At 42.3% G+C, this 24,218-nt stretch overlaps 1 protein-coding gene across 3 annotated transcripts; it reads left to right on the forward strand.

The window, feature by feature from the left end:
• Positions 1 to 859: 859 nt before the first annotated feature.
• On the forward strand, positions 860 to 22,533 carry LOC115639210 (solute carrier organic anion transporter family member 1A2-like). 3 transcript variants are annotated; one of them, XM_030541690.1, is made up of 15 exons: positions 860 to 976; positions 2,075 to 2,190; positions 3,508 to 3,649; positions 5,830 to 5,962; positions 7,272 to 7,381; positions 10,719 to 10,865; positions 12,158 to 12,256; positions 12,716 to 12,940; positions 15,833 to 15,997; positions 16,110 to 16,305; positions 17,353 to 17,518; positions 18,438 to 18,622; positions 19,177 to 19,241; positions 19,867 to 19,984; positions 22,365 to 22,533. In XM_030541690.1, the coding sequence occupies exons 2-15, from the start codon at positions 2,131 to 2,133 to the stop codon at positions 22,429 to 22,431; spliced, it is 1,878 nt and encodes a 625-aa protein (XP_030397550.1). In that variant the 5' UTR covers positions 860 to 976; positions 2,075 to 2,130; the 3' UTR covers positions 22,432 to 22,533. The 3 variants fall into 3 exon arrangements, with proteins under 3 accessions (XP_030397550.1, XP_030397568.1, XP_030397559.1); XM_030541699.1 differs by lacking the exons at positions 860 to 976; positions 2,075 to 2,190 and adding an exon at positions 3,296 to 3,353; XM_030541708.1 differs by lacking the exons at positions 19,867 to 19,984; positions 22,365 to 22,533 and having other exon boundaries at positions 18,438 to 18,504.
• The last annotated feature ends 1,685 nt before the right edge of the window (positions 22,534 to 24,218 follow it).

Raw genomic sequence — 24,218 nt, forward strand, 5'->3', positions numbered from 1 at the left:
GCTCCATCACTGATCCCCCTCCCACCCTCTGAACCCATTGGCTAGGACCAATGGGTTCAGAGGGTGGGAGGGGGATCAGTGATGGAGCAAGCTGTTGGGGTGCAGGGTGTGTGTGAGTTCTCTGACTGGGGGTGCAGGCTCTAGTGTGTGACTGGGGATGAGGGGCCTGGAGTACAAGAGGGGGCTCTGGGCTGGGATCAAGGATGGGAGGGGGAATCAAGGCTGTGGCAGGGGATTGGGGCAGGGTGGGCTCAGGGGTGCCCCATCCACAGGCACCACCCCTGCAGGGAACTGTGGCCAATGGGAGCTGTGAAGGTGGCACCCGCAGACAGGGCAGCACACAGAGCCGCCTGGCCACACTTCCGTGTACTACACAGGAGTCATGACGGCTGCTTCCTGGGAGCAATGCGGAGTGGGGCAAGTACCCAACCCTGCTCCCTGGCTGGAGCTGAGGATCAGATTAAATGGTCTGATGGTCTGGATGTGGCTTGTGGGCCATAGTTTGCGCACCCCTGATTTAGAAAGAGGTGAATGAGTCTGCTCTACAGCCTTAGCTAACAGTCGTATGGCTTGAGGCTCATGCACTGAGCTGCAGAGGATGCAGGTTCTATCCCGCCCCCTGCTGCTGGCCTTACATAAATTAGGGCCTGGCTGAGCTCTAACTCACTCTTAAATTGTTCACATTCCCTCCCTTACAGCCAGCAGGTAACTGTATTATATAACTTGAGTTAATGGAGCCCTTTAAGGCCAGAAGGGATCATTGTGATTGTCTAGTCTGGCCTCCTGCACATTTCAGACCACGGAACTGCACCCACCCACTCCTGTAATAGACCCCTAACCTCTGGCTGAGTTACTGAAGTTCATGATTTCAAGACTTCAAGTTACAGAGAATCCACCATTTACACTAGTATAAACCTACAAGTGACCCGTGACTCGTGCTGCAGAGGAAGGCGATCTTTGACAACAGTCATTAAAGGTAAATTCCTTCAATTCAGGCATTTTCTCTGCTTCACTCTGGCTTCCTGCTGTAGTTAAATCTCAAACACTCAGGGGGTTTTCCAGGTCAGTGGTGCGCCAGAATGTTTTGCCCTTTCTCCTCTCATATCTTGGAGAAGTCCCAGAATGCATGAGATTTGAAGAAGCTGCTGGTTTAGCAGAGCTACTAGATCTACTAAAATACCAGGAAGAATAAGTAAAGGTAGGAGAATCTTTGAGCAAACAAATCAAGTAGTGTGTAATAATTGCCAAAATGTGTATGGGAAAACTGTTTCTGGTTCAGTTCAGTTCAATATTTTAGGCCAATCCAGAGTTTTTTGTTTTTTTCCCCTCATACAACTTGAAACCAAGAGATTAGGTCCCAATCTAGCTTCCATTAAACTGAATAGAAAAGCTTCCATTGACTTAAGTGGAAGTTGGATTGGGGCCATAACAGCATTCAGAATAAGACTAGATGACATTGATATGGCTAAAAGAACATGCATAGCTACATTAGATAGGATAAAAAAAATCATGATGGATAGAAACCTTTGTGCTTCAAGGTATACCTTAACCACTCATTGACGGTTGTTGGGAAGGAACATCCTGTATGAGCAGGTTAGTATATAATTGTCCATAATAGGTTTTTGCTCCTTCTTCCGAAGCCTCTTGTACTGGCTATTATTGGAGACAGGATATCAGAATGTGTGGACACAGATTATGGCTTTATGCTGGTAGCCAATCTTCCTTCTCTAATATGCACATGATCATTTCACAAGTGAGCCGCAGAGACCATCAGCCAAGGGCCTGATCCTGCTAGGGCACCTGTGTGCCTTTAATCACCATTGGTGGTTATTATCTCATAAGAGGTGGCCAGCACCTTCGAGTTTTGAGTTTCATGTCTCAAAATTTCTAAATTAGAAAAGTTTATAATTCATTTCCATAATGGCCTAATTTCTTATTTATGTATTTAATTGTGCTCACTATTTTGAATGGAAACTACTCCAGTTTAGTGATATTATTGAATCTCAGAAGGATTCTGTTGTATTTTTGAAAATATTCCTTTACTATGGTTTCTTTACTTTCTTTTATATGATAGTAGCCTCATTAGAAATCTTCACAAGCAAACATCCAGAGCCACCTTAAAAAAGCAACATGAAAGAAACTAAGAAACCAGCTGCAACTGAGAAATTCTGCTATATTTCCAAGCTTAAGGTGATCTTTTAATTATTTTATTTACTTATACAACAGTTGTTATAGCTGCTTGCCTCTAGGTTAAAAGTTATAAACCAATGGAATTGTAGGTACAAAGGTAACAAGCACTGATTATTTTTAAAGCTCACAGTTAACCATAAAGTTCAAACATAGTTTATTTTAAAATGTTGTTTAATGTCCATCACCTTAAGCTCTGTGATGCCCTGGAGGGCGCACCTTGAAGGCTCCTTGTTAAAACTCCCCTCCAAACTGAAGGAGAGACTGAGGGGATTTCTCTTCCTCTGCTATAGACACCCCATTTCTGGAAACCGCTAAAGGATTCTGCTATAGACACCCCATTTCTGGAAACCACTAAAGGTGACATGTCAGATATGGAGTCAAAAATACTTGCCATGAGCTAATATTTTGTTTTGAATATACTGAATTGTGCCAGTTTTTTTTAAAAAAAGAAGCTTAGAGGCTTCATTTTGTATTAATATTTCACAGTCGCTGTTTGTTACTAGCGTTTCCTATGCTTAAAAATGATTGTTAAGTTACTGAAAAATATTATCATTTTTATTTCATGTTTACTAAATAATACCCCCAGATGTAAAGGCATCACTCAGCAAATGAGTGCATTTGTATTTAAATCATCTCTTGTCAAGTACTAAACAATACTTGAAAAAAGGACATCTCATTATTTACCATTAATATTTTAAATTTACTAATGTTGGGCCAGATTGTGAACCCTGCTCACATGGGAGAGTAGATGCTCACACAAGTAGTCCTCTCAAAGCCAATGGGACCGCTCCTGCGAGTAACTGATGTCCCACACAAGTAAAGCCAAAGGCCTTTCTGGTCACTAACTTGGTTGGGGTTCTTTTTCCTTTGGTGCATATGTTATTCAGTCCCACAGATGGCGCTCTTGCAACAGACATCTGCTCAATGGGGAAATTGCTGAGCACCTATATTTTCAAAAAATGAACCTCAAACACATCCTTGGCTATAGAACTCCATGTTAAGTAGTGTCTGGCGAAGAACGGGAATCCGAAGGTTCAGAAGGATGAACAGCAATGATAACACTGATATATGTGAACAGATGGAAGATAAAAATCCTGCTCTCCTTATTCACGCATGTAGTCCCGCTGAAGTCAAACACTATGCACAAGTACAGCAGATAAAGGGTATGGAGTTGAATTTGTATTTAGTTCAGAACTCCAGTACTAAGTATTAGCTTTCACTGGAAACACAACGTTGTTGGGAAAAGTAGCTATGAAGTATGACTAAATAGCCATACTTTTGTTAATTTGTGCATGTATTCTTCTCTTCCTCTCCCAGGTATTTCTGCTGGCATCATCACTTGCATATCTAGCTAAAACTATGTCTGGGGCTTACATGAATAGCATGCTCACACAGATAGAGAGAAGATTTAATATTCCAGCCTCTCTGGTGGGCATTATTAATGGAAGCTTTGAAATTGGTAATCATTTATTTTAATATTCTTTGACAAAACAGTATTTTTCCACAGCTTGGGTGAGGGGCTGTTTCAGCTCTTCCCTTTTTTCATAAGTTTGTCTGGTTTTGCAGCCGTTGTGTGACCTGTAGATGTGTCTGTGAGCAGATTCTATAAACTGTGACTCGTGTATTTAGGCCCATTGAAATCAATGGGACTATTTATGTGACAAAGGGAATGCAGATGCAAACTCTGATTCGACTAGCTCCTGGATCTGCTTAAGAGCTGCCAAAGAGCCCCTGACTGTTATAGTTTGCCAATAGAACGTCCAGTTTAACACCAAAGATACTATTTAACATTTGTACGGCACTGTTCATCAGCAGATCTCAAAATTCTTTACACGGATAAGTATTTTTATCCTCGTTTTACAGGTGGGCAGATCTCAAAGGAGTAAAAAGCTGTAAAACCATACTTTTGTAACTAAAGTTTGGAGATTTGACTCTGAACAGACAGGGAGCAGATCCATTGAGAAAGAAGGTGCTATTTTTCTGGTCACTTTTCAGAAAACAACTATATACACTTTAATGCTTAAGAGCAGGATTGTCCCCTGGAATTGTGACACCCTCCTGACTCCTGTTTCTGGCTACCTGCCTCATAGATCATAGGGTTAGGGGAGCATAGCCCCCATTGGGGCCAATACTCCATCTCCCATAACAGTAAGTGGGGAGTGAGAGAGCAGGGAGAGGGGACAGACAGACCTCTGCCTCCACACAGCAGTGGCTTCAGGCACTAGCACTCCAAGTGTGTGCCTGGGGTGCGGCAAGCCGCAGGGGGAGCCCTGCCGGTCCCTGCGAGGGCGGCAGTCAGGCAGCCTTCGGTGACTTGCCTGCGGGAGGTCAGTCGGTCCCAGATTCAGCGGCAATTTGGCAGCAGATACGCCGAATCCACGGGACTGGGGATCTCCCGCAGGCACACCGCCAAAGGCTTCCTGACTGCCATGCTTGGGGTGGCAAAAAAGCTAGAGCCACTCCTGCCACCACAACAGGTATAGATTTACAGCAGATTATTTTGCCCCAAAGCAAGGAGGAATCCCTCTGAGTGTCACAATTTCCTCCCTGGTCTGTTTCTTGGGTAGTGTAGCTATGGGCCATCCATTACTCAGGGCAGCTTGTGTTCTGCAGCACCTGGATTCAATATGATCTTTTAAAAGCTGGGATTCTAGGTGTGTGGGGACAAAATGAGATCCAAAAAGAGTCTTAAAAAAAGAAAAGAAAAGGATCAGAACTGTGATATTGTACGAAAAGTTATCAGCTTTGCTATTACTGAGCCCAGTGAGATCGATTAAGGCCAAACATAGGGCTCATGTGTGGCTTTGGCACAAGCCTCGAGCAAAGGGCACTAGGTAGCTGAGCTGCTACAGGAGCAGACCAGGAACTGGACTTTGACTCTAAAAGGGAGTGCTTTACAGTGTAGGTCCTGACTACCCCTTGCTTCGGGAGGAAGGAATCTGCATTAGCCCCATAACTGGCACAGATTATTTCCCCTGGAATGCCGGCTCATTGATGCTGGCCGATGCAGTGGTGGCGGATGGAGCCAAGGATCCTTCCACTTCTCTCCCCTACCTGCCCACTCTGCAAGCAGTCCCATAAGGCAGCTCAGAATGGAGCCCTTGGAGGGAGGGACCTGTGAGGGACATACAAATCCACCCAGGATAGTCTTTTGACATTTCAAAATGTTTGTTTTCAATTGTTTTTCAGCTGAAATTAATAACTCAATTAGACCCAAATTTTAAAATACTGCCAGTGCCCTCAAAAAGGCATTTTTTGGCAAATTTTTATTTGCTGAATAAATTTCACCCAGCTCTAATTCATGTGGATTTCTGTATTCATCTGTTTTCTCCATTAACTTGTAATTTACATTTCTCTGAAACTGCACTGACGGCCGTAATTTAGTATGCAGGTGATTGTTTTCCTCTTCTGACAGCCTCAGTTGATATTCTCCTCTTTAGTCATGATTTCTACTTTATTTAACATTCTATTATCAGAATATTTCCTAGTTGGCCTAACCCTTTACGCAAAAAATACAGACGTCATAGATGGAAAAATCTTATTTAATCATCTAGCCAATCCCCTTGCTAGTACAGTAACACCCAGATAGGGTAACTTGGCATGTAAACGTGAAAATGAACCATGCTCTTCTTTCTGCAGGAAACTTGTTGGTGATAGCATTTGTGAGTTACTTTGGTGCAAAACTTCATAGACCAAGACTAATTGCTTTGGGGTGCACAGTTATGTCTTTTGCCTGTCTTTTGATATCACTACCTCACTTTCTCATGGAACGGTGAGTATTTAGCTAATGGTGGACCAGATTGTGGTATCCTTACTCCCCTTGAGTAATACTTTATTCAGTAGGACCACTTGTAGAGTAAAGTACGCTCAGCATGAATCAGGGTATCAGAATCTGGTCCTTTTTTTTCTTTTCTTTTCTTCTTTTTTTTTTTTTTGCAAGAGCTTCAGAAGTTAACAACTACCTCCTAAACACAGATTAATGGTTGGGAGATTCACATCTCTACTGGGCAACCCATAGGTGCTGACTTTTATTTTTTCTCGGGGTTGCTCCACCCCTGCTCTGGCCCAAGGCCCCTCCCCCACCCTGCTCCCTCCCGAGGCCCTGCCCTGCCTCTTCGCACCCCCACTCTGCCCCTCTCCTGAGGATCCACCCTCACTCCGCCTCTTCCTCTCGCACTCTCAGGCTCTGCTCCCATCCCATATGTCTTCGATCCCCTGATGGGGATCCTGATCATGAAAACCATCATCAGTTTGGAGACCCCGTCAACCCCTCCCCCAAAGTCCGTTCGCTGCTTTCCGCCCTCCCCCAGCCACCAAACAGCTGATCAGTGGCACCACCAAACAGCTGTGGCAGGTGGGTGCTGAGCGCTGGAGCACCCATGGAGTCAGCGCCTATGGGGCAACCTATGTTCTTCCATTTTGTTTCGTCTACTGATCTGAATGGGCACCTGTCACCATGGATGATTACCTCCCTGCTCTGTAATGTCTCAGCATATGCAGCTCCAAGTTGCATTGCCCTTTATTACTATTGTATTAGGATAACATAGTAGTATTATTAGGATACCTTATTATATTTCCTTGGCCCTGAAGTCTCTTTCTCCTGTATCTCCTATGTTTGTAATGACACCTACAATGACCTCAAGTAATATCACACATGTACATCACTGACTTGTATCCCCCTCTACAAAATCCTTTTTCATGGCTTCATCTCCTCTGACCTTGATTGATTCAACTCTTTGCTGCATGGATTTTCCAAGTCCCAGCTCTCTGGCTGAAGCACATATAGAATATATAGGTTTCTATTATGGGGGGTCTTTCATTTTCATCTGAAACATCTGATACTGGATTCTGTCAGAAACTGAATACTGGACTGGATAGACCACACATCTGATCCAGTATGACAGTTTCTTTATTCCAGAGATGACTTTTGGTTAATGAATGGAACATTCAATGAACTTTTGATGCAGTTTTGGTTCTTATTATGTTTGCTCATTCCTTTTCTATACAGCTTCAATACAAGAGAACAGCTTTATGAGCTGGATCTGATATATTCTCTCTTAATTTTACTTTGGCTCAAACAGGTATCAGTATGAAACTGCCCTTTCACCATTAGAGAATTCTTCATCAAGCATGTCCATGTGTCTCATAAATCAAAGCCAGTCCTCCACACATATGGAGAAACAATCAGCAGGTGAGTCTCTTTCTATATCTAGTGCTCCTTTTTTGCTTAATTACTTTTGTATGATTTGAATAGATTGGATGTGTTTCATTAATGCTTTTTCAAGGCCTCAAGGTTAGGTATAAAAGCTGCAGAGCTCAGGCAGTTTCCTCACCTTAGTCTTTTTCTTTAGGGCAGTGTAATAGTCTGTGGCCCTAGAGACATTCATGACTCTACTTGCAGGTCTTACAGTGTTCACAGGAATGGGTGGGCCTCCTTTCATTGCCGGAGTGTGGGAAAAGCTAACAGAACACAGATTTTGGAAACACTCTCCAGGCTACCTCGCACGCACAAGGCAGCATTGCGAGTGCTGGGAAAATGGGTAAGAGATATAAGAATCCCACCTTGTTGTATCAAGCAGCGGAGAAAAGGAGGAGTAGGAGCAGAGAGGAGAAATAGGATCTACTCCCTTTCAGTAGATGGAATGTGTGATGGGGGAGAAACTAGATGGTATAAACTAGGGTCTGTAGCTTATTTTATTGCTTGAAATGGGCAAGTACCTTGCCAGTGCCGTATTAATGTCAATTAATGATATTGTTATCAAATGGCACTGCAGATGAAATACTCATGATATAGCATCCTGCCACTAAGTTGTTATATTTTGGCCATTGTGTTCCATCAGTCTATGATAAGGTTGTATCATGGTGATGTAATATTATTTTGCAAACTTTTCAATATGAAGACAGGGTGTCATAATTAGGTGGTTCTTTATGGCTCAGTTTAATGAAGAACATGACCTTCAAGCTCTTCATGGCTGTGCAACACTGTTCTGGAACTTAAAGAAAAATTAAAATATTGCCTGCTACTTAAATAATGTTTTCACCCCTCTACATGGTATATAACAACCACACTTTGTGTTACATATCACCTTTCATCTGAGGATTTAGAGAATTGTTTGCCTCATTTTATGAAGGTAGAATATGATACGCAGAGAAGTTAAACAGTCTGCCTAGGTTATACAGCAACTCAGTATGCAAGTAAGGAATAAAACCCAGAAGTCCTGATTCCCAGTCCTTTGCTTTGGGCAAATTATTTTGGTTTCACTATGAACATTGTTATATTTACATAGCTCTGTATGAACTTTCAGCCTGAGTTTTCAGTTTAAGTGATAACACAAAATATTGGTTTTATACAACTGTAAACTGAATCTCCTGACAAGGTTGTTGAAGTTTGGGCTAGCTCAGCCCTGTAGTCTCATGGTAGCCCTAATGGTGGCATAAGTTTGGGGAACCTTAAGTCAGGTCTCGAAATGAAAAAAAAGCTTTCAGGAGTGCTGGTAGAAAAATTTCAAGTGAAACTTTCATATTGGAAAATGAGATTTTTTTAAAATCAATTTTCTGCAGGAAAAGATAATCTTCAGCAAATTTTCAATCAGGAATATTGAAAAAAATGCTTCATTTCAGGGAGTTCAACCCAAAACAGTGAGCATAGCAAGCCACAGGGAGAGACCATGGGAGATGTTGTGTAGCCAGATAGCAGTACCCATAGGAAAGAATCAGGAAAGAGGAAACCAGAACCAGTTTTGTTTTGTTTTGGAACTGTCAAAATGTTTCTTTTTGATCAAAAATGTCAAAATATAATGCACCATTTCCACACTGAAATTTTCTACAACTTTTTTTATTTTAAGAAAAGTTTTGATATTTTGTACTCATTTAGGATGGAAACAAATGATGAAATATCATTATGTTCCTTGGGACAGAAATGCTGTTTTTCAATCATCTCTCACTTTTGGTTCACAAAAGTGTTTGTCTATCATTTTAAGGATACACATCTATTCCATGAATTACCTAGAAGTCAAATTCTGCCAGGCCTTTATGCAAGTAAACAGCAATTTTGGAGGAGGAAAACATGGTGCAAGGACCTTCACCTAAAAGTCAGACAGAATTGCAGAATCTTGTGCTCACAAGAATGCAGGCACCATTGTCTGCTACTGACCTCAAAGTGACAGTGGCCCAGTAGGGTGGACAGGAGGCAAAGAACTGGCCTAGGCAGTTGCCAAAATGCTGACTGACTGTTTTAAGGGGGTAAGCTGCACTCCATAAAGTGACGTAGCAGCAGGCATAATGCCTCTGAGGCAAACTCTTTCCCAGTTCTCTGACTGGGTTACTGTGTACGACTCCTCATTGCCCCATTCTGTGGGCTGGGCCTATAAGGCGCTACCAAACCCTAAGTGGTTAGATGGCTTTTCATATTCATTTGTCTTTGTAGAAAATATTTCATTTCCAGGTGACATTAAAACCACTTGTCATGGTATAATTCCCCACTCTGAACCTTAGCGTCCAAAAGATGGGGTACCAACATGAATTCCTCTAAGCTCAATTACCAGCTTAGAACTTGTAGTGCTGCCACCAACCAGGAATTCCAGTGCCTGGTACACTCTGGTCCCCCAAAAACCTTGCCCGGGGACCCCCAAGACCCAGACCCTCTGGATCTTAACACAAGGAAAGAAAACCCTTTCCCCTACTGTTGCCTCTCCTAGGCTTCCCCTCCCTGGGTTACCCTGGAAGATCACTGTGATTCAAAACTCCTTGAATCTTTAAACAGAGAGGACAATTCACCTTCCTCCCTCCTTCTCTTTCCCCCTTCCAGACTCTTCCTGAGAGAGAAAGTAATCCTGGCACAGAGAGAAATCAGCCTCTCTCTCCCCCTTCCCTCCTTTCTCCCCACCAATTCCCTGGTGAATCCAGACCCAGTCCCCTGGGGTCTCATCAGAATAAAAAAACAATCAGGTTCTTAAACAAGAAAAGCTTTTAATTAAAGAAAGAAAAAACAGTAAAAATTATCTTTGTAAATTAAAAAAAAAATGGAATAGGTACAAGGTCTTTCAGCTATAGACACTGGGAACACCCTCCCAGCCTAAGTATACAAGTACAAATTAAAATCTTTTCAGCAAAATACCAATTTGAACTCCTTTCAGCCAAATACACATTTGAACTTCTTCCAACCAAATACACATTTGCAAATAAAGAAAACAACCATAAGCCTAACTCACTTTATCTACCTAGTACTCACAAGTCTGAACTTATAAGAGCCTGTATTGGAGAGATTGGAGAGAAACCTGGTTGCACATCTGATCCCTCTGAACCCCCCAGAGTGAACAACAACCAAAACCAACAGCACAGCACAAAAACTTCCCTCCCTCAAGATTTAAAGTATTCTGTCCTCTGATTGGTCCTCTGGTCAGGTGACAGCCAGGCTTACTGAACTTGTTAACCCTTTACAGTCAAAGAGATATAAAGTACTTCTGTGCTATTAATTTTTCTTATCTGTTTATGACACCACTAATACAGGTTTCTTGTTTTATTCACAGAGTGCGAACAAAAGTCTGGGTCCTTGATGTGGGTGTTTGTGTTGGTAGGAAACATACTACGGGGCATTGGTGAAACTCCCATCATGCCATTAGTCATTTCATATGTGGAGGATTTTTCCAAAGCAGAAAATTCACCTTTTTACATAGGTATATATATCTTCTAGTGCTCAGTCTTGTGTCATGTTGTGTGTGCTGGCTTAAAAAAATAAAATCCTCCCCACCCACCCTTTTTGGCTTTTCAAGGTAAATAGTGCACCATCATTTATTTATTTATTTACCTATAGTTAGAGGTGGGTGCACACTCCAGAAAATGTCATTCAACTATTTGTTCAAATGTTTAAATGAATTTGAATGTTCATCGATTGTATTTGCATCCATGTAGGCTGGGATCCTGTATTGAGAATCAACTGGGCAGACCCCTGAACATAGGTGGAGCCCCACTTAAATCAATGGAACTCTGCCTGGGTTCAGGGATTTACCCTTGTGCCCCTTAGCATTCACTTTCTGTAAATATTCTAGTGAAAAAGTTACTTGGTTGGTATATTTGACTAAACAAAAACCAGAGGGCTTCATCCAAAGCCCATTAAAATCAATGGAAAGACTCAGGCCCATGAAAAAATATTGATGAACAGGGACAGCAAGTGAAGTTCAGATTTATAAGCAAGCAGACCTGATACTAAGAGTCAACCAGAGAACAAAATATGCTAGGGTGCCCATAGAATCATAGAAGAGTAGGACTGTCCGGGACCTCAATAAATCATCTAGGTCCAGTCCCCTGCACAGCAGACAGGACTAAGCAATAACTAGACCTCTTCTGACAGGTGTTTGTCTAATGTGTTCTTAATAATCTCCAATGACGGAAACTCCACAACTTCCCTAGGAAATTTGTTCCAGTGCTTAACTACCCTGACAGTTAGGAAGTTTTTCCTAATGTCAAATCTAAACCTTCCTTGCTGCAATTTAAACCCATTACTTCTCATCCTTTCCTTAGAGGTTAATGAGAAGAATTTCTCACTTTCCTCATACCTTTTATGTATTTAAAAATATTCCCCCTCAGTCATTTCTTCTCCAGAGTAAACCAACCGAGTTTTTTCAATCTTTCCTTGTATGTCAGGTTTTCTAGATCTTTCATCATTATTGTTGCTCTTCTCTGGACTTTCTCCAATTTGTTCACATCTTTCCTGAAATGTGGCACCCAGAACTGGGCACAATACTACAGCTGAGGCCTTAGCGTGGAGTAGAGTAGAAGCAAGTCAGCGACAGAACTGGGAAGAGAACCCAGGAGTTCTGACTCAAAGTCCACTGCATTAACCACTAGACAACACTCCCTTCCTGTGTGCCCAATCAATTGAACTAGGCTAAAAGCAAAATTATTTTCCATCAAAGTAACTCTCGATGGTTTCTAATTTTGTGTATTTTTCCCCTTTCCCCAATTTTAGGGTGCCTACAGGTAGCAACTGTGATAGGTCCTTTTCTTGGTTTCATGTTGGGATCATATTGTGCACAGCTGTATGTGGATCTGGGATTCACAGATATAGGTAATGAACTAATATATATAAATAAAATTTGTATGTATTAATCAACAAGGATGATTTGCGTATATCTCAGCATCAACTGCCCTTGTGGTTTTATGCCAGTTTGCTAGTAATAGTTTTCTGATGGGATATCATATGTTGTTCAGTTCAACAAAATCACCTGAATTCAAACATGAGTGAAAGAATCTGTCAAACATATAATTTGCTAATTATTTTGTAATCTGAGATAGTTTAACAGTGAAAAAAAATGTATTCAATATAAAACACCCAGATTTGATAGATAAATTCTTTGCGTAAGAGAGAGATACTGGTAACCTCCACAAGCCTCATTCAAAGAGATAATTTGAATCTTTCAAACAAACAGTTTTATTTTATCTTAAATATGAGAACTAACCAGCACAACCAATGACCATAGGGAAAGCTAACTCAGAGTTAATCACATGTGTGTCCATTTATTTTTAGAAGAGGTGACTATAACACTTACTGATGCCCGTTGGGTTGGCGCATGGTGGCTGGGCATTCTGATTTGTGGATCAGTAAGTCTGCTCGCTGGAATACCTTTTTGTTTTCTGCCCAAATCCCTTCCGAAGGAGGGATTAGCAAATGAGACTGAGTTATTAAGTATGAGAAATACATCATTGCTACAAGAGAGCGGTGCCAGATTGAAAATGCGTGAGATCACTAAAGGTAAGTTAAGCTAACTATCTCCTGAATGTACTATTGTCATTATATGGTAGAACACATTAAAACCAGTGCCATGCTAGGTAAGTCTTTCTTTTCTCTATATGACTGGACTCTGTGTTTTATAATTAAAGATGATACCAAGCTGTACCATTCACACTGTGATTTTAAACTCTCCGAAGTATAAGAGTGTTGGATCTGGGATTTTGGATTGGCCCTTATAGAGATAAAGGCCTACTGTGAATTTGAGATCCAGTTCACCTCCCCACTTGTCCTAAATTTCAGGGGTATTTGGATCTGGAGTTTTGCTTCCAGCCAACCACTAGTTATAACTAGAGCTGGGTAAGACTACTGAACACTGACAAAGTTTAGACAATGAAACTGAAAAAATCATAGGAAGTTGCAAGTCTTAGAGGGTGAAATCCTCCCCACTTCCTCAGGCAGAGAACCAGCACAAGGCCTGTGCGCCACTTAAGTCCCAATTAAATCCTCAAAACAGGACCTACAAGGCACTTAAGTGGTTCAAAGACCTCTCAAAACAGGTGGATTTTATCCAGAAAGATTTAGCAATTTTTTTTCCTTTTGCACAGATAGAGATAACAACCTTTATATTTGCAAATTTCCAGGTTTTCTATATGTGCTATAACTGGTTTTTTCTTTTAATTTCTGTGTGTCTTCCACCTCTTCATATTGGCCCTTTAGGAACATAAATAAATTAAATTCAGTATAGGAGAAGATTGTCAGAAGCGGCCAGTGGTAGTGGATGTCCCAACAGAGATATTTTAACAGGCCCTAATTTTTAGAAAGGGCCGAGCACATGCCCTCTGAAAATCTTATCCCTTGAAGGTGTCTCAAGATGGGTGCCACTTCACATTCAATGTACCCAAAATCATTAGTTACTTTTGAAAACCTATATTAAATCTTCACTCTTAAATACAAGGTCATTTCTCTTTATTCATGTAGTCCAAAAATCAACAGCCAGTTTTCTTTCCATGAAGTAATCTTTTGACAAAGAAAGGTGCCCATTCCGTAGCTCAGAATTTCTAGTCCTATAGTGTTATTTGAGAGCACTTTTCTTTCTATTATCATTCATAGGAGCAGCACTTTTTATTATATTTATGTGGAAGTTCCACTGACCCTAAAAATCCCTAATTAAAAAGTGTCTTGGTTTCAAGTGAAAAATCCACTTTGTGTAGTTCAACTTAACACTCCCATCCCTTCCCCCAGGGCTGCCCAGAGGGGGGGTAAGAGGGGCAATTTGCCCCAGGTCCCCAAGAGTGTGTTTTGGGGCCCCTGGAGCGGGGTCCTTCACTCGCTCCGGGGGCCCCAGAAAACTCTCGTGGGTTCTGGACCCCTGGTGCTTCTTCCGCTCCCTGTCTTTGCCGGCAAGGGGTCTGTCCGCTCCAGGGCGGAAGGACCCCCCGCTGCAGAATTACCACCAAAGTGGGACCCACTGCCTAAGTGCAGCCGGGTCTTCAGTGGTAATTCGGCAGCGGGGGGGCCCTTCCGTTCCGGGACCCTCCACCGAAGTGTCCCAAAGACCCGCGGCGGGGGCCCCCTGCTGCTGAATTACCACCGAAGACCCGGCTGCACTTCGGTGGCGGGTCCCTCTTCGGCGGTAATTCGGCAGCAGGGGGCCCCCACCGCGGGTCTTCGGGGCACTTCGGCGGCAGGTCCTGGAATGGAAAGACCCACCCCTGCCGCCGAATTACCGCCGAAGACCCCAGGCCCCCAGAATCCTCTGCGCGGCCCTGCCTTCCTCAGAATGTTTTGATCCTAGACTATGTGGCATCTACAATCTAGGCAGCCTGCTGATAGCATTTCAGTCATTAGAGCCATTTGATTTTTTTATTATAAACTAAACAATATTGTGGGACTGATATATTAGCCCTCATTTACCAAGATACTAGTCCTCCCTCCCTTGAAGGACACATTTCAATGAAAAGCGGTGCCCATTTTCGATAAATTGTGGTCATTGTGTTCTAAAAGTTTGAGTTTGTTTTGCAAAGTTTCTTGACAGTAGATCAGCACACTAGCTAGTGCAAAAAATTAAACGGAGGATTTTTTTTAATGGTTTGGGTTCTGATTCGCAAGCATAACTCCCAAAGAAACCCAGTCCCACTAGTATCATTAGGAGGTTTGACTGAATGAGAACTCAGGATCAAGTCCTTAGAAGTATGGTGGAGAAGCCAGTGGTTAGATCGTAGGTAACCATTATGAGACTAGTAGTGGAGCCTTTCAGGAATGCAAAATCTGAAAGAATGATGAGATCTAGTTAGCATGGTGCAGTGGGAAGAAGCATTAATATCCATGTGTATTTAATATATATGGGGCATGCTTAAAGAAGTCATAATTAAAAATGAAATGTATATGAATTCCACCATGAAAGAAAAATGCACGGAACCAAGAATGCCTGCATGAAAGGAATGAGGACAATAAAAGATCCTGTATTGGAAATGGAGAGAAGGGGAAGACTCAAACAAGAAGAGAGCAGGTGAAGGTTTTTGTTTAAAAGATGAGGGCAGGAAACCAAACCCGGAATGAGTTAATGCTACCCAAATGGTTTATTAGCAACCAGAAGGGCTTATACAAATACATCATAAAAAAAAAAAAGAGAGAGGAAAAAAAAGATAAGCACTCAATTGTGCTTTACAGACAGTTCCTTGCATTGGGATTGGAGTGTGTTGAGGTAGGAGAGGGACATCCTGGGCTAACAAAAGACCCTCCAGGGGACCATTCCAGATAGTATTAGTTACAATAGGTCTGTGGCCTCTGACCAAACCCAGGTTTGAACTGGATCCAATTTAGGGTCACCTCTGCTTCCCTCCTTCCTCACCCACAATAAGCAATGTCATCTTGTAAAGCTTCAAAATAACGAGTTACATTCTTTCATTCCAGATTTCATCCCATTCCTCAGGAGTCTGTTTCACAACCCAGTTTATATGTTGTTTATATGCATAACTGTGATGCAGTTCAGTGCTTTCAATGGTATGATAACCTTCATGCCAAAATATTTGGAACAACAGTATGGGAAATCTGCTTCACAGGCCATCTTTTTAATAGGTACACTCCCATTATATCTTGTTTTTGCCTATCAGCTGGTGATTCTGCTGAGGGCTTTATATGATAAATATTTGCACAACAAGAAAGGCTTTATTTGCTTGTGTCTTTATAGCTGTTTACAACTTACCAGTTATATGCATTGGATATTTTCTTGGAGGCTTTCTAATGAAGAAATTCAAGATAAGTACCATTCATGCTGCCAACATAGCCTTTTGGATCTCTTTAACTGAATACCTAATCTACTTTGCTGCTTATTTCACGGTTTGTGAAAATTCTCCAGTTGCTGGTCTAACGGTCTCCTATGAAGGGTATGTTCTTTAAATCACAATACTGAACTGATCCATCATCCCCTTGTAATAAAACATTTTTTTTAGTTAGAAACGGGCCAAGGAGTCCACAGTTTGGTTTTGCAAAAACAAAACCAGGAACATTTCAGATTCAGGTTCTAATTTATCCAAACCATCAATGTCCAAGAAGGCAAAGGCAGTGAGTTTCTCTCTCACTCCTCTGCCCATCCTCCCATTCTTTATCTAAAACCATAGTGTTGAGAAGTTAGTTAACATAGTGGGTTAAGTCCACTGAGTACTCTCCTTGGAAGATGTAGTGGAGGAGGTGAAAGTGCTGTAGTGCTGTGAACTGTGTTCATGTGTTCTGAACATTTAAAATAGCCTGTTTGCCTCTAGTTTTCTAAAGCTTCCATGCAACAATACATAAACAAAAATGCACATACAATTGCATGTCCCACTTGCACGTGTGACTAATACAATTGTACATTCAAGTCAGATATTTGCTGATGTAAGTGGCCAGTTATATGTCTGGCTGACCATTTACATATGCAATAGTAATAACATAGAGGGACCTACAGGAGCTTGTTATTTAAATATTATTTTCATGTTGATAACATGGAATGTTTTATCTGCAGTTTCTTGATTTGAAGGTTGCCACTAATCTGTAGGTGTGTGCCTGTGTGTATACAAACCTATACTTACACACACACACACACACACACACACACACACACACACACACACACACACACACACACGAGTAGACGATATAAGCACCGCAGGCTATGAAAGTCATGTTGTACAGCAGTCATAGTATATCTCTGTGGACTGTACAATGTCTTGAACGAAAAAAATTACACAGAAGAAATACTAAACCCTAAGGGTCTGATCAATGAATGTTTTATGTAAGAAGTGCAGGGCTAAGTCCTGGAAAAGCTCCTGACCTACTGAGAAGGTTTATGTAGTCAATGATAAGAAGCTTCTATTGGGGGGTTGTTTTAGGTGGTGGTAATGATGGTTGTTTTTTTAACTCTTGAATTGTTTGTTCACCTTTTAAATATATTTCAGAATAGAACAGGTCTCATACATGGAAATAACCCTACTTGCTGACTGCAACAGGGATTGTGATTGCTCAATTAAAGTGTGGGATCCTGTTTGTGGAGAGAATGGAATAACGTATGTTTCACCTTGTCTTGCTGGTTGTAGAGCTTCAGATGGAACAAGAAAATATACAGTAAGGCATAACAGCTCAAATTATGAAATCTAGATAGCATGGTGCAGTGGATATATACATTTTGACTAGGACTTTATAGAGTGATAATTAGAGATGGGCAAAGAGGTTTGGATACAATAGTGACTGGCCTGACCCTTTTTCCCAAATTCAAACTGAATCTGAAAATTTGAAGCTTGAAAAAGTTCAATTAAGTTTACAGAAAACAGAAGATTGAACAAGCCTCTTCTCTTTTATGGAACAGACAGAAATGGAAATACCAAAATGCATTCAAGAAGTTATGCCTGTGGTATTTTCTACTTGTCTAAAACCTGGAAGTGCCAGTGTTTAAAATGGCCTAAAAAAGTTGGGGATCTATCATAATCTGGAAGCAGCAGCTTTGGTAAGATAGTGCTTAAAGTGTCCCCCTCATCAACCAAGTGCAATTTTAAATGGGGGAGGGGTGACAGGTCTTTGACCCTGGCACCCCCTTCTCCCCTCCACCTTTTTAAACACTGGGAAGCACTAGAAATCTCACAACAATAATACAGTTCTAAAGCAGGGCTATAATGATGTCTAACAGGATGGCTAACATACAAACAAAAACCCTGTGGAGAGGTTATCATCCTAATACGGTAAGAATTTTCCATAAGGATTTAGTTATAAATTCTTGTATGCTAGGTGGAATATGACTGAGAATGAAAACTGCAATACAACAAAATAAAAAACAGACCAAAGAAAAGTTTAGAAAGTCTGAGAACAAATAAAAACATTTTAAATAACTACGAGATCACACAGAGGGACAGATTTTGATGCTTTACTCATGTTCGTTATTCTCTTGCTCTGTGAATTGACTTCATTGGCACCTCACATGGTGTAAGATACTACTCAGTGTAAGGGTATTGTAGTCTGGGCCTAAATGATTAAAACCATCTTTTGACAGGTATTTGAAAATTGCACCTGTGTTGCAGCTTCTGGATTTTCATCTGGAAATGTCTCTGCGGTTCTGGGTCAGTGTGACAAAGAAGCAAACTGTGACATGATGCTTCAGTACTTTTTAATATTATCCATAGTCTGCAGCTTCATTTATTCCTTAGGAGCCATGCCTGGCTATATGGTTTTAATAAGGTACAGTAGAACACGCATACTGTAAGCACCCTACTAGAAATTTTATACTGAGGTCATGAGTCCCTGTGAGTTGGTGGAGGTTCTCTGTCTTCTTATGCTGATTGTTAGGGCTTCTATTTCAGGATAAGCCTTTTCAACTTTGGAAGGTGATTTTGGTTTTGCCCAGATTAATGGGAGCTCATTGAGTCAGTTTACTGAGACTCCTTAGCAAAGTGCATAATACTATGAATTTACTGATTACATCTGCTCAGCATGCATATAAACACAGCTCTGATTTAACTCCCAAAGTCTGGTCCCATCTTGTGATGGGCTCATTGCAAAACAGTGGATGGTAATGTGAGGGCAGCCTTTCCTCTGGTTGTTCAAAAGTCTTGGTCAAGGATCTCAAAAAGACCTCCTCTTTCATGAGAGCCACTTAATCAAGATAATAGACCCCTGTAATTAATGGCCAAGGTAGTTATATTGATACAGAATTCGATTGACAAACCAATCGCAACTTTGTTTCACATTTATATTGCCAATATTGTTCAATATACAATGCAATTCTCGCTTAGGTCTCTAAAGCCTGAAGAAAAGTCATTTGGTGTGGGTATCCATACACTTGCTTCAAGAGTATTTGGTAAGAAATGTTTTAAACCATGCTGTGAGTGCAAACAAGGACAAATGCAGAGGTTGTATTCACAATATGCATCTCCACTTATCTGAAAAAAAGGTCTCTGAACTGCTGGTACAGGAGGCATGGCCAGGCAAACGTGAGCTTTGCTTTAGAGCCAGAGGCATCTGGGTGCAAATTAGAGCAACTTTCAGTCTGGGCTAATTTATGCCAGGGACTTGACCAGCCTCCATCTTAAAGCCACCTTGTGCCATTTTCCTCCTGCCAAATGTTCACTGAGTATAGTTCAGCTGGAAGAGAACATCTCGCCCAACGTATCTTAAATATTTCTGTTTGATGAGTGTGGGCAAATGTTGACTCTGAATGGCAACTACACTATGTATGTTCTTAAACTGCAGTGTGTATAAAGTGCTAAACAGGCATCAAGGAAGAAACTACTTAGATGGGAATAAGAGAAGCAGGCTAAGGAAAGAGAAGCTTGTTTGAACTATGGAGAAGGGGGCGGATGTAGGAAGGGGAAGGAACAGTGATGATCCTATATTCCTTTAATCAGCAGAAAAGTGTGCTGCTTACAAAAAAATTGAAAAACGTCTTAATTATCCTCCCAGTCACACCTTTCTCTCCCTTCTAGCTGGAATTCCATCTCCCATTTATTTTGGAGCTTTGATAGACTCAACATGTTTGAAATGGGGAACTCTGAGTTGTGGTGGTGAAGGAGCATGTAGGATGTATGACATTGTCACATACAGGTACAGTTTCTTTTGCACACCTATCTATATCTATACTGTGTTCATCTCTATAGTATCTGTTCTATTGCTTCCTCTAATTGACAAACCACAAAACTGGATTATAGATTTGGCCATAAACATATTCTTCATTATCAACCTAGTTCCCTGTTAAGGTTACCTTTGCCAAGTATTCTGTTTCCATAACAGCTTCTGAACAAAGTTTCTTGTTATTGCATCATGCCCGGATATAACCCCTTTCATCACAAAAAATCCTAAAATGCTTTATTATGGTGCAAGTATTATTAATTATTATTATTATTTTATTATTATGTTTGTTTGTTTATTTATTTGTATTACCATAGCACGAATAGGCCCTAGTGATGGACTAGGATTCCATTGTGTTAGGCACTGTACAAACACCTAACAAAAAGACAGGCCTTACCCCACGGGGCTTCTACCTTTGAAATGCAGCTGCTGCTGTTGGGAAAAGTGGAAGCTGTTTAACAACTGACAGCAGCATTGCATAACATCGTTGAATAGGAAGTAAGGACACGGTCTCCAATGGAATCACAGGAGCAGTTCAGGTAGAGAGAATGTAGTTTTTCCAAGTTGGAATTTGTCTAGGATACCATGGCTATCGCCCGTCTTGTAGTCCTAGAAGAAATGTTGTGGATCTTTAATGACCACACTGTGTGTGCGGCTTGGCCACGGTTGTCCCTCAGCGGGGGCTGTTGGGGTATCCCAATGTCTCACTCTAGTCGCCAGCCGATGGCTCTGCGGTGTGGGGAATAATGCACACTCAGTTAGGGGTTCAGGCCCTTGGAGTGGGGGCTGAGTCAATAGTCAAATGGCGGCTCAGGCCCTAGGTCAGGGTGGAACAGCAAGCAAATAGTCAGAGACTCAGGCCTTTAAGCGGGGACTGATGTCAGCATTCAATAGCAGCCCTAGCCCTAGGTCAGGGTGGAACAGCAAGCAAATAGTCAGAGACTCAGGTCCTTAGGCAGGGGCTGAGTCAGTAGTGCCACAATAGGTAGATCCTAGCCTCTCCAGGCCAGAGAGAGGTGGGAGTTCTGCCACCCAACGGAGTGGGTGGCAGAGGAGCCGTAGGCCCTCCCCACTCCCACTGCGTCCCAGCCCAGGGCCTAGCAGCAGCAGAACTCTCTGCTGTCCGTGGGATACTGGCCACAACACATTGACATAGGTTCAGGCAGTGTTGCAGTCAGGACTGGGGTTGGCTGCCCCCGGGCTCTTCCACACTCCCCTCATAGGGTACCTGAGTCGTGTAGTGTCACCGGCTGTCTTGAACAGCATCGGTTCCTCTGGGTAAGGAGTGGATGGTAGGCCTAGGCTCCTCCTTGGGTAGCTGGCAAGAGGCAAGCTCGGCTCCTCCTTGGGTAGCTGGAGAGGGGTAGTCTTGGCCATCCTCCTCGGGGTAACGAGCGGGGGGGTTAGGCTCGGCCAGTCCTCCTCTGGGTAACGTGCGAGGGGTAGGCTCGGCCAGCCCGGTGCGGACCTCAGGCTGGCCGCGGCCTTCTGCTGTCTCCCCAGAGGGAGCTTGGTCGAAGACGTCTGGCCTCTCCGGCCGCTGGTTCCCAACTGAGCTCTGCCGGTGAGCTTTATACTTCCGGGTCTGTGCCGCTGACCTCTGAGGGGCGGGCGCAGGACCCAATGACTCTGCCCATGTTGGTGTTAGGGGAGGTCCATCCTCAGCGGGGCTGTGGGGGTATCCCTCTGCCTCTCTACACACACGTTATTCAGCTCCTCATTTATATCTCATTGAAAAAATGGCCTCATTCAGCAGGGCCACTATCCACTAGACCTCTGTTAGAATATTGGTTAAATATAGGCTCAGAAGTAAGAATGCCACCTCCTAAATAACCTAAGCCAGGGGTAGGCAACCTATGGCAACGGGTGCTGAAGGTGGCACTCGAGCTGATTTTCAGTGGCACTCACACTGCCTGGGTTCGGTCACCGGGCGGGGACCTCTGCATTTTAATTTAATTTTAAATAAGCTTCTTAAACATTCTACTTTACTTTTACTTATTTACTTTCACATACAACAATAGCTTAGTTATATATTGTAGACTTATAGAAAAAGACCTTCTAAAAACATTAAAATGTATTACTGGCAAGTGAAACCCTTAAATTAGAGTGAATAAATGAAGACTCGGCACACTACTCTGAAAGGTTGCCCAACCCCCTGAGCATAAGCATTACCTCATCCATGTACTGATCCAGTGTACATTGAGATCCAAAAGAATCACAGCTCAGGCATGTGAGCATACTTTCAAGAGTGGTTGGTGGGGGGAGGTTTTGCAGTGACCAAGAACAATAGAGACTATGCCTCTAATGCTGACAAGCAGCAGACGTGTTTTTACTGAATCACACCTTTGGATTCCAGATGGTACTACCATGGGACATGCCAGCGAGTATTTACGTGGAGTGTCACTACATCCCAAGTGTGTTAATTCTCCTCATTTAAAGAAACAACTTAATCTATCTTCTGAAGGAAAGACCTTAAAGAGGTCACCAATGGCAATGGAAGAACGCATAGATGAGCAAAATGGAAGCTGAACAGAGGAAGCATTCAAAGCTCAGACTTTTGCAGGGCACATCATGAGACAGCCCACTAGTGTAAACTTGAACAGATCTTCTACTATATGGTGACTGAAAACTATGGAACAACTTGGACTCAGATAATATACTTACACAATAGCTAGTCCTCAGTTCCCTTCTTAAAAATATCATATAGAAGGCAGTAGACAGGAAAAAGTGTGTGAATGGTATAAAAGAACTGAAACTCTCAATATTATAATAACATAGGAAATGTCAGAGGCTAATGATCTGAGGATAGTACTGTGAATAAAAACAGCTGAGGTAAAATCCTGCCTCCATTGAAGTCAGTGGAACTTTTTGCCATGGAGTTCAATAGGGCCAGGATTTCATCCTTGATTTCTACATCCAGTTCCGTCACAACCTTACTTTGTGATCTTAGGCAAGTGTCTGTGCCTCAGTTTCCCAAGATGCAGGTAATACTTATTTATCCTGTTGTGATGGTGTCATAACCATGGTCAATGTTCCCCTGCTGGACACTCACAGCTTGCTGTTTTTGGATGCCAGCACTGGACCTGTGTACTTCTGGCTTGCTGAGTCCAAGCAGAATCCAGGCAATGCCTCTGGCTTTGGGTCTCTAGGTAGACGCTCAGAGTACAGATCCTGCATTTAGCACTCATTTCTGAGAGCTGGGACTTTGCAGCCAACTGCTTAGGTCTTGAGACTAATGCCAGCTCCCTGAGTAGCTTAAGCACACCTTTCCCAGAGCTCCAACCTTGCAGGCAGTTTACCTCTTCAGGGATAAGTGCAAATAGACACAGGGATCACAGAAAGATTTCTAACACAATGACTTTTTTCTTTAGACAGCACAAAAGATACATAGATTTAGGAAAATAAGACGCACTTCCACATGAATCCCTGTCTTATTTCCTCACCACTCTTGAGATTTCTTTGGGATGTGAGTCAGCGTCCTTTCGGGATCCAAGGAGGTCTCCTCTGTTGGGCCATTAACCTCCAGTTCATGACTTCTCCTTCAAATCATAGAGTCTCTCTGACCTCTGCAGTCCGTTTTCTTCAGCTTTGGGCTGGTCTGACAGTCAACAGGTCCCCTCTCCCTCCTAAAGCCAGTCTCTTTGTTCCTCTTTGTCACTTTGAGTCTCTCTGTATTTGTAAAAGGCTGTACCAACACCTCAGTCTCTTTGTTCTCCCGCTAAGGAAATTCTGCTGCTCGTCTCCCAACTCCCTCAAGTCATGTCCAACTGGATCTCCTAGACTTCAGCCATCACATTGTTTTAAGGTGCTCTCATTTGAATGTGAAGTATTCATGTTATTGACTCTCCATTGTCCCTGGTCTGGAAGGGATGTGACACCAACCCTGATAGCATATGACTGACTTAACATCCACTGAAGTATTCAATGATATAGCTGCTGTTGCTTCATCCCCTTATCCCATCAACCAGGGTTGAGTTATCATGAAAGTATCATCCATCTACATCTGTCTGAAGTGGCACTAAGGTCCAGCTGTTTACCATCTTCTTTGATGAAATCCACCCCAACACTTGCTCAGCTTTCCTTGGGGTCTCTGTCCTACCTCCCTTTCCTCCCCTGATATCTTCACTAGGTCCCCTCCATTCATCCTCTGCATGTGTCCAAACCAATGAAGTTGCTGTCTTTCATGACATTGGGCTTCATTGCCTGTGCA

The sequence above is a fragment of the Gopherus evgoodei genome, chromosome 1 (assembly GCF_007399415.2).
Source record: "Gopherus evgoodei ecotype Sinaloan lineage chromosome 1, rGopEvg1_v1.p, whole genome shotgun sequence".
Lineage (NCBI taxonomy): Eukaryota > Metazoa > Chordata > Testudines > Testudinidae > Gopherus > Gopherus evgoodei.

What these genes read in the sequence shown, in the direction of transcription:
- LOC115639210 (XM_030541690.1), top strand. Translation starts at nt 2,131, where the DNA reads ATGAAAGAAACTAAGAAACCAGCTGCAACTGAGAAATTCTGCTATATT. An exon ending in GCTATATTTCCAAGCTTAAG is followed by an intron (nt 2,191 to 3,507) that starts GTGATCTTTTAA and finishes TTCCTCTCCCAG; the next exon opens with GTATTTCTGCTGGCATCATC. An exon ending in TAATGGAAGCTTTGAAATTG is followed by an intron (nt 3,650 to 5,829) that starts GTAATCATTTAT and finishes TTCTTTCTGCAG; the next exon opens with GAAACTTGTTGGTGATAGCA.